General features: G+C 38.1%; 1 protein-coding gene across 2 annotated transcripts in view; it reads left to right on the forward strand.

Annotated features, from left to right (window-relative positions):
• The window catches only part of ART3 (ADP-ribosyltransferase 3 (inactive)), an 88123-nt gene that overhangs the window by 73604 nt on the left and 3629 nt on the right, over positions 1–10890 (forward strand). For both annotated transcript variants that reach the window (XM_037529060.2, XM_054688265.1), the window contains exons 4-8: positions 3697–3729; positions 4874–4906; positions 5768–5797; positions 7494–7526; positions 8111–8143. In XM_037529060.2, coding sequence (XP_037384957.1) covers positions 3697–3729; positions 4874–4906; positions 5768–5797; positions 7494–7526; positions 8111–8143 — 162 coding nt within the window. The remainder of the gene's footprint in view (positions 1–3696; positions 3730–4873; positions 4907–5767; positions 5798–7493; positions 7527–8110; positions 8144–10890) is intronic.

Below are 10890 nucleotides of genomic sequence, written 5' to 3' on the forward strand. Positions count from 1 at the left end.
CTATTGGTAATGCAGGGTCAAAAATTCCCTGAAGGGATCATTATAAAACTAGGCTATTTGGAAGAAACACTGTGAAGGAGAATAACCAGGTATTTTATTTTTATTTTTAACATTTTTAAAAGTAGTTTTATTAGTAAAAGTAGAATAAAAAAAGAGAGGCACCTGCATAGACACAGGTGGCACTGCTTTACAAAAGGAAAAGATTTGTGAAAAGAAAGACCTGTATAGTCACAGGTAGGCAGGAGAGCTGCAATAATCAGTGATTTTAGAAGCTCAAGCCCGGAGGATATAATCAGAACATTGTCCCACTGTCGCTAAATATAACTGTGCCTAGATGAAAAAAGGCAATATTTGTAAGAGGAATGAAAAAATTATAACTGTACTAAATTTATTGTGCTAACACAGTCCTGTACTACTGTCATAAACTTGTTTATGATTTAACAAAATAAAAATGTACTTTGGGACTTAAACTAGTTTAAAGAAACAATTTAATTGGTTAGGAAGTGAAGAGAACATCAATGTCCCGTTAGATAATACAGTTCCTGGTGGTCAAAGATACTAATCTGCGTAATAATCCAAAGTTATGGAAGTGAACTATGCGTAAATAGTAAGAAAATGGTTTCTCCTTCCACATGGAAAAATTACTGACTTGACCTTCCTCTATATTATTTTCCTGGAAAACCTGATAAAGGTGGCGTGTCAACTGTATGATCAGGCTACAGTTCTGATCCTTAAAAATTACCCCATTGGAAAATTGCACCCAAATTGGGAAGACTGCTGGCGAGTTACAAACATCTGCTGCAAGTCATAGCTTTGGGATTCCCTGCACTTCACAGTGCAAATACAATACAGGGTTTATTGGGAAAAAACTTACAAGCAGAGCACACACCATCCCCTAACCGAACACGATAGGCATAGATATTTGGAATTTTGGATAGTGTGTCTGTAGAGGGACAGACTGTATTTTTATAAATATGCTCCTGATATTAATTGTCTCGAGGGCAGAGAATATCAAGTTTCCCTAATTGGAAGAGTGACCTTGTTAGGAAGGCACCCCAAAGCTTCAGTGGCTGGAATGAGTCTATTTTGTTGAGTATCACTCAGACCTGTCGAGCCAGCTTTCTGGTAAGCCACCAGAACGGAGGAGGGAAACAATGATTTATTTTTTGGATTTATTTTTTGTAAATTCCCACCCCTGGTCCTTGAAGGCTCATTAGGTGTCTTCATTTGCCGGGGACCAGCCTCCGGCAAAATGTCGTGTCAGGGTTCCTGAAAGGATGAGACGCGGCGTTGGCGAATACGAATGATCTGAAACTTAGGGACTGGGGGGAAGGGAATGAGAAGACACCGACACTTGGTGAGGTGTTAGTATCTTCTGCCCAAAAGGCTCAGCAGGTTCTTTATTTATACGTTTTTTGCAAGCATTGAGATTACATTATCAAGTTCATAGAAACAAAGCAGAAACAATTAGCACATCTCTTTTTTGTGCTCTCAGCAAGAAGGCAATAAAAAACTAAGTCTTACACTAAAATTCATTGTTACAGCTAAACAATAACCTAACACAATTGATAGTCACCAGAACATTCCCATCAGCTAAAGCTTAAGCAAAGAAAGAACTTTTCTTATTCTCATGGCCTTCACACCAGGGGCCGGCTGCTACTCAGCTATCAGAACTTTCTCTACCTAGAAACTTCTTAACTCAAATAGTTTCATTTAAAAACTTTCCCAAGAAACTGCAAGGGAAGGCAAAAAAGAACCTACAATAATAGTTGTATTGTAATGCTTGTCAGGCATGTTTAATAAACCATCTCCCATTGTCAAGTGGGCCAAATTGTTTAATAATTAGTTTTTAAGAGATAATTTTCCGTGCAGTTTATTTACTGTATATTGATGTATATAATGTAGTGCCTGATGTACCTTTTGGGAAATTTTTCTCCTTTTATGACCAAGAACAAAAAGTGAAGGGATGTTAGATCTTCAGCCCCACGGTGTGAGGCACAAGGAATCTTCGGCCCCACGGTGTGAGGCCCTTTGACTTCACTGCTTGCCAGTAGTTTATCTGGCTGGGGCTACAAGGCCTCCTGCAGCATTCATTGTCTCTGCCTGACATCCTTCTTTAGCCACCTTGGAAACTGCAAATCTTCTGTGCTGTTGTCTTGGATTGGAGCATCAATAAGATCCCACAAAGATAGAACAGAACAGACTTGTTCTCTTTATTGTATCAGTCAGGGTTCAACCACAGAAGCAGAAGCAGTAGGAAATATATATTAAGTCACAACTTGCAAAGAATTTGCTTACAAATTGTGGCGGGTGGCGGGTGGCGGGGGTTGGTGACAAGGCAAATCTGAAATCCTTATGTCTGGTTCTTTGGGGCGGGCAGGCTCGAATTCTCAGGCATGAGCTACCACTGTTGTCCACAACATGTAAAATTTCTTCTTTTAGGAAGACTCAGATCTTATCTTTCAACTGATTGAATAAAGCCCATCAGATAACTGAATATAGACTATAATCACATTTGTAAAATACCTTGAAGGTAACAACTACATTAGTGTTTGATTGAATAACTCGGGAGTGTATCCTAGACAAGTTAACACATAAAACTGGTTCTCACATCTGTATTCATTATCTCATTACATAACAAATTACTTCACAGTTTCTCAGCGGCTTAAAACAACATTCACTATCTGATGGTTGCTGTGGGCCTAGAATCCAGGCATGGTATTACTGAACCTTCTAATTCTGAATCTCTCACACAATGATGGCGGCCATCATTGTAAGACTTGTTGGGAAAGATCCCAGCCCACTCACATGGTTATTAAGCAGAATTTAATTCCTTGGGAGTTGTTGACTAAGGCCTCATTCCTCATGAGCTGATGACCAGAGACCTAGTTCCTACCCATAGACCTCTCCATAGAGGCCTATTTCACAATAGAGGCCTTTTTCACAAAAAATCATGCTGCCATTTCACAATATGGCAGCATGCTTGATCAGAGAAGGCAAGACATAGTGCCAGAAAATTAAGTCTTTTGCAAGCCAAATCCATCTTTTGTTATCACTTTTGCTGTTTTCTGTTTGCTAGAAGCAAGCACAAGGTTCAGTCCACATTCAAGAGGCAATTATACAAGGGTGTGAATACAAGGAGGCATGATCGCTAACTAGGAGCTGTGTCAGAAGCTGCCTACCTAAATAACTCATTATAGTCTGTCAACAGCAAGCCAAGTCAGCATCCAATTTCATATTCTGGTATTTTTGGCTGATCAGTATGATGTCTATTTCTGAAGACATATAAAGTTTATATGCATTTACTAAAGTAAAAGCAGAACAAGCACACTGAAGAGAGGATTAATTAAATACACAGGTGAATTTTCTCCTGATGTTTACAGACTAATCATAGAATAAAATCAGGAAGTGTTAACTTTGGATGGGCCTTTAGAGGCCATTTGAAACAATCTAATTTAGTAAAAAGTAAAATTAAAGTAACTGAATTCTGAAATGATTAGACATTTTCTCAAAGAAAATGCTGCTATTTCGGTGGCAGTACTGTGATTACAAAAATGTACTTGGCAATTTACCTCCCTCTCAGTTATGGATCTGAGACTAGGAACTGGTAGATTAGACTATCAATAGGCATAGACCAGTTTGAACTCCTTACCAGGATAGATTATCTTAACTAATAAAACTTTATCTCTGTTTCAGGACTAAAAACTCCAGGCTGTGTTGAGAACATGGGTAAGATACACTTAAAATTATTATTTCTGTAATGGGCATTTAATCAGTGTTGTTTCTCGCAGGTGTGAATCGGAGCCACTCCATCATACTCTCAGTTACTATTTTTTTTTTAAAGATTTATTTATTCATGCATACAAGAACCGGGGTACAGGTCAGATGTGCGGGAGGGTGAGAGGATTCACCAGAGGCAGAGAGGGGAACAGAACAGGCAGACTGACTGAAATCCACTGCTGAGGGGAGCAGTGGGCGAGACAGGAGTGGCCTGCTGCGCCATGTGGGTATCTCCCCGGCCAGCTGGGCTGGAACCCACGCTGCAGAAGCTGCGGACAGCTTCACAGTGTTGTGCTTAAGCACCTGTGCCACCAGGGAGGCCCCATCAGTTACTATTTTCTTGATGAAGTTGTGCTACTTCTACAGCCTTTTCAGGTGGTGTACCAGGAGCTTCTGTGACTTGATCCCTGTGCCCCCTTCACCCACTCTTGCCTATGGCTACTCTAAAACACTGGATTGTCTTGGGCTTGTGGAGATCATCTATCTCTCACCTTAGCCTGTCTGAACAAGTTTGTGGACTCCTGGGTGCCGTACGAGACTCCTGAGCACAGAGATAGACGCACACCCCCTGTATTTACATCACAGGAAATGACACTGGAGAGACTAATGGAGGATTAGGGTGACTGTTGTGCCAGTGGAGAGACGGGGACAGAAAGAGGAGTCTGTCTCAGCTTCCTCAGGAGAGAATAGGAGGATGTAGCAAAAAGCCATCTTTGATACAGGAAGATAGGAAAGATTTGGGTAGGTAAAGAAAACGTCACCAATATCAGATAGGCCGTGTAGATTTGAATCAAAATTGGCAGAAAAAGCCTTGGGCTGATGCGCGCTCTCGGTGGATCCTTTTGAAGATTTCCTTATTTGAAAGTTTGAAAATAATAATCTGTTTCTAGCTGTCTTCCTGGCTAGTTTTTCTATGAATTCTAAAGTGAATTATACCTATTTGTTTTTGAGATAGAAATTTCGTATTTCTCATATTTGTATGTATCTTAAATGTAAACCAACTCATATTTTTATGTCAATAAGCATTTTATAATAGACTGATCCTGATGTTCATGTCTGAGCTCAGTAATATGAAAACATGTTTGTATTTCAGAGTATTTCCAACCCATCTATGTATACAACCCTGGTAAGTGTGCTCTAATTTTTAAAAGTAATCCTTACATAGATGTGTAGTAGCTCTTTCCAGCCTAGCCTATTCAGTCTTAGGGGAAAACAAATCTATTGGGGGAAAATTTACACCCTACAAAAGGAAGGGTTGGCTGGAGATCTGAACAACATGGAAACATGCTGGGGAATGAAGTTGTTGAGACCTGAAGAGCTGGTTGCTCTGGACCAGGTCTGGGGCCTCTTAGGTTTCGACCTTAAGATTAGCCTGTGTGACAGTGAACATCCAGATGAGGCAGGAAAGGTAGTCATTTGCATCTCTCAAATATGCTGAAGTTTGATATCATTTGACTAGATTATCTGGGTGATGAGAGGCTTTTTTTCCTCCTTAGTTTACACTTATGGTAATATAATCCAAATCACTTCTTGGCATTCAAGTGCCTCATGCATTTGGCCCATGTAGGAATACGTTTTTCTTTATTGAAAAGTATCTGGACTTTCCTTCAGTACTCAGGACTTGCTGAGGAATACTTCTGAGCCTATAGCCACCACAAATTTTATTGCTCACTTCACAGGGACCTCCGCTAACTCTCCAATACATCTTTCTAGCTCATTTTGAGATCCTCAGAGATAGACTATCTGTGGGGATAGTGATATTTTTGTGATACTTTTCCATAGTAGAAGGGGCCAGAGGAAGGTTCCATCCAATTAATCAAGGTGCATTTAGACTGGCTGTTACTTAAATTTAGTAGCATTATATTATTGGATGTACCAAGTGGTTCTCTATGGCCAAATTTCCTGAATATAGTTTTACTTAAACTATTGTAATTCCCAGTTACTTTGTTCTGTTATCAAAACTGATAAGTTTCTTTTTGTAATATAGGTGAGAAAAGCCAAAAGCTTGAAGATTCTGGTAAGACATTGTCATAAACTCTGGGCGCTTACATTTGTAAAACACTTTTTCTTAGAGGAGAGTGTAGAAGTGGATCTGGCATAGGAAAAAATGTGGAATGAAGGCAGGCCCTACTTTAGTTTACTAGTCTGGTATTATCAGAGATACTCCCGAGTTTCAGATAGAATTCTTTATAAAGATGATAGCGCAGCAGTCTCTGTATCTCCTATAGAACAATCTTCATGTCCCCCTAGCAGAGCAGATACAAACTGAAGTGAGGAACTAGGTCTAGAGAATCTTATTTTTTGTTTCATGCTCTTACATGGATCACGGAAGGTGTGATTATGCCACAAACTTTCGTCACCTAAGGTGCTGGGTGGAAAAATAAAAAATGGCATTTCCCCCCTAAATTAATGACTTTTTGTATTTATTTCTGCCTCCAGCAATCTAGCAGATATTATTAGCTATATCCATTTATTTATTTAGTACATTTCAACATACAGCTCATCTATCCTCAAGTTTTTGTTTCTGCCCTTTATTAAAAAATGATTATTATTCAAATATCCACAAGGGTACTAGTACAGGAACATAAATTACTGGTGAGATTATAAATTAGAGCAACTTTTCTGGAGGGCAATTTGATAGTATTACTAGCCTTAAAAATGTCCTATTTCTGACCCAGTTTATAACACTTTTTGATATTTGTCCTAAAGCAATTAGAGATAAACATAAATAAGGTAGAGAGTGTTTACAAAGTTTCATGGGAACAAAAATTTAAAAATAACCTTAGTGTCCAAAAGTCAAGTACTGTTATGTAAGATTATATCCATATTGAAAAAATGAAACAACTTAAAAATCATGTTTTTAACTTCGGTCACTTTACATAATTTAAAAAATTCTTATGACAAGAACTTAATCTCTAAAATCATATTTATAAACTATTTAAAGGTAAGAGAAAGTGCTTAGAATACAGTAACAAATAAGAATATATAAACAACATATAGGACATAGTATCAGCCTAATTAAAGTGTACATGTGTGCATACACACACACCACAGCAGAGATTGAGACCAAGTATTGTAAAAATGTTAAAACTGAGAATGAGTAATTTTTAATAAATTCTTGTATTTTTAAAAATGATCGCTAATTCCTTATGTAATCTAGAAACTTTACTTTTTTTTAAGATTTATTTTATTTATTTATGCATACAAGAGCTAGGGTGTAGGCCAGTGGTATGGAAGGTGAGAGGATTCACCAGAGACAGAACAGGCAGATCTACTGAAATATACTGCTGAGGGGAGCAGTGGGCGAGACAGGAGAGGTCTACTGTGCCATGGGGTCACCTCCCTGACTGGGGATCAAACTCGTGCTGCAAAGGCTGCCAGTAACTTAATGGTACTGAGTTTAATCCCTTGGGCCACCAGGGAGGCCCTAGAAATTATTTTTAAAAATGTATCATGAAAAATATAGGTCAGAGTCTTTGGATTAAATTTAAAAAATAAAAAAAAATCAACAAAAGTTGTTTTACCTACTTGAGGAGTGTTCCTGTGTCATAAATCAGAGGCATCAGTGGGTTAAGTTTTGTCTCCTTTTACTCTATCCCTGCCATATCTCAAGGCTTTTAGAGTTTTCCATTACAAATAGCTAAATGTAAGATTAAAAAAATATTTCAAGCTAAATGCATTTTTCACTAAATAGTTCCTATTCTCATCTTTAGGAATAAAAAACCAAGAGTCTACTAACTTCCCGGGTAAGTGATCTTTTTACTGGCTCCAAGGTGAGGAGGGGACATGAGGACTTCTAAGACAAGGACATTACTGGACATGGAGAGTTGAGGAAATGTTTATCCAGAACAGAGGGACTCCATTTATTGAGGGCTTATAATGTTCCACATAGTATACTAAGTATTTTCATGGTGTATTTCCTTTAATCATTACTTACTACAAATCTGCAAGTTAAGTATTTTTGCTTAATATGGGATTGAAGTTCAGAGGGATTAAGAAACCTACTCAGTCACAGAGCTAGCAGACTACAGTGACAGTGGAGCTAATAACCCAAGCTGTCTTAAACTCAGTGCTGTTCCATTTAAAATATGTGCTAGGAGTGCTTCAGGAAGATAAAGTTGGAGAGACAGCAGCCAAATCATTAAAGTTCTTAAAGTTCAGGCCCAGGAGTTTGAGGCTTTGTCCAGTCAGAGAATGAAGAGCCACTGAATGGTGGTGTTCTTGTCTGTTTTCTTTTCCTCTTCTTTAGGGTAAGAGATGAGGAGGTGTAGAAAAAAGGGAGCATTAACAATGCAAGATAATTAACACTGATACTCATTTCTGGTTTTAGGTATGAAGAGCCGTGACTCTACCCAGCTACCTGGTAAGACAGCTTTCTATTTACTCACTGTGGCTTTCAAGGGAATTATTTTCACAATACGGTTATTTGTAATTATTTAAATAATCCCTTAAAGCTGCTGCCAGTCGTCCTATTAATATTAGTACTTAGCTGGTAAAGGGGGAGTAGACGAAGTGCCTTTCTTTCCTAGCATTCATACGTTCTAGCCCACTGTGTTTGGAGCAGGACAGTTAGCTCTGCTGGAGGATAGGGTTGAAAATAAGACTTCAAGGAGCAGACGGATGCATCTTCCAGGTTCTGTCGCTAAAGTTACTCAATAAAAACTTCAAGTTCATGCAGAAACTGTTAGCTTACATCTTAGCATTTAGAATCTGCAGGCATCAGTTCTCCTGGCATAAAGACAGACTCAATGCGGCACTATGACAGAAGGTGCTTGAAGCTTGGCATGGATTTACACAAAAGATTCATGTAGCCAGAACTTTAATAAAAAGCCAAATGCTACAGTGCAGTGGGGCCTTTGGTGATTCTATCACTTGAGCTCACGAGGTAATTTGGAAATTGTACTCACTGAAGTAAAACAAGTCAATGAAAACTTCTCACCTGGTGAGCAGTGGTAGTAGGCATGCCAGAAAGGGAACTCCCATTTCACATCTCTGCTGACAAATTGGCTAATAGGTTTTGCTGGTACTGTTTTATATTGTGTAGTAATTATACATACTTGCCAGGATTGTAACAAATAAGGGTGATGATGTACATAAAGCATTTGAACAATAGGTGATACATAGTAAGCACTCAATATCAGGTTTGTATTAAAGTTGTATTGGGAATGAGTTCAACATGTAGAAAAATTACTTTTCTGTAAATAAATTTCTAACCTTTCTTTTAGTACATACATGATGAAAATACAGAGCACAAATGAGTAAAAACTGCATCCTTCCCCCCAGGTCAACACATACCTCTTAACCTAATAGCCTACCCTTCAGACCCATTCACAGATATAAACAAGTTTGCTTTTTCATTTAATCAGATAATTTCTCTTCTGGATAAATAGGTATACAATGCAATTAAACTCAAACCTGTTTATATTTTATTTTTTTTAATTTATTTACTTATTTATTTAATTTTTATAAATTTTATTTTTATATTCCCCATACAATTGCAACCCCCTTATTTTGACCCCAATCCCTCCCCTCACCACCCCCCACCCCTCATGGAGTGTCTCTGGTTCATAGTTTTTGTTGATTTTGATTTTCACTTTCTTATATTTATTAATTTTCCTGGTCCCTTATTTAAGTTTTCTAGATTCCTGCTATGAGTGAGACCATCCGGTATTTTTCTTTTTCTTTCTGGCTTATTTTGCTGAGCATGATCCCTTCCAGCTCCATCCATGTTGCTGCAAATGGCATGTGTTTATCTTTTTTGAATGCTGAGTAATATTCCATGGTATATATGTACCACATCTTCTTGATCCAGTCATCTATTTTGGGGCATTTGGGTTGTTTCCAAAGCTTAGCTATTGTAAACAGTGCTGCTATAAACATAGGGGTGCAGGTGCTCTTTGGAATTGATGTTTCTGTGTCCTTTGGGTAAATACCCAGGAGTAGAATTGCTGGATCATATGGAAGCTCTATGTTTAGTAGGTTCAGAAATCTCCATACAGCTCTCCATAGTGGTTGGACCAGTTTGCACTCCCACCAACAGTGTAGGAGAGTTCCTTTTTCTCCACATCCTCGCCAACATTTGTTGTTGCTAGTATTTTTAATATGTGCCATTCTCACTGGTATAAGATGGTATCTCATAGTAATTTTGATTTGCATTTCCCTGATTACAAGTGATGTTGAACATTTTTTCATATGCCTGTTGGCCATTTGCATTTCCTCTTCAGAGAAGTTTCTTTTTAGCTCTTCTGCCCATTTTTTGACTGGATTATTTTCTTTGTTTTTGTTGAGTCTCATCAGCCCTTTGCAGATTTTTGTGATCAGTCCTTTATCGTTAATGTTGTGTGCAAAAATGTTCTCCCAGTCGGTGGGGTTTCTCTTTGTTTTTGTTGTTGTCTCTTTTGCTGTGCAGAAGCTCTTTAATTTGATGTAGTCCCAGCTGTTGATCTTTGCCTTCACTATCACTGCTTTGGGTGATTTGTCTGTAAATATGTCTTTGATGTGCATATCACATAGTGTTTTGCCTATATTTCCTTCTATGTATTTTATAGTTTTGAGGTCTTATGTCTAGTTCTTTAATCCATTTTGAGTTGGTTTTTGTGTATGGTGTGAGGTAGTAGTCAAGCTTCATTCTTTTGCTTGTAGCGACCCAGTTTTCCCAGCACCATTTCTTGAACAAACTTTCTATGCTCCGATGCATAGTCTTTGCTCCTTTGTCAAAGATTAGTTTACCATAAATCTGTGGGTTTATTTCTGGATTTTCTATTTGATTCCAATGGTCTGTGTGTGTCTGTTCTTGTTCCAATACCATGCAGTTTTGATGATTATGGCTTTGTAGTATAGTTTGAAGTCTGGGAGTGTGATGCCTCCATTCCCTTCTTTTTTTTTCAGGAGAGCTTTGGCTTTTCAGGGTTTTTGGTGATTCCATATGAATTTCATCAATAATTGTTCTATTTCTTTGAAGAATGACATTGAAATTTTTATTGGAATAGCATTGAATCTGTATATTGCTTTTAGTAGTATGGCCATTTTAATGTTTATTCTTCCAATCCATGAGCAGGGGATGTCTTTCCATTTCTTTGTGTCTTCTTCTATTTCTTTTAACAGTGTTTT

The sequence above is a fragment of the Talpa occidentalis genome, unplaced genomic scaffold, assembly GCF_014898055.3.
Source record: "Talpa occidentalis isolate TD23 unplaced genomic scaffold, MPIMG_talOcc4v2.1 talOcc4.6, whole genome shotgun sequence".
NCBI classification, from domain to species: Eukaryota; Metazoa; Chordata; class Mammalia; order Eulipotyphla; family Talpidae; genus Talpa; species Talpa occidentalis.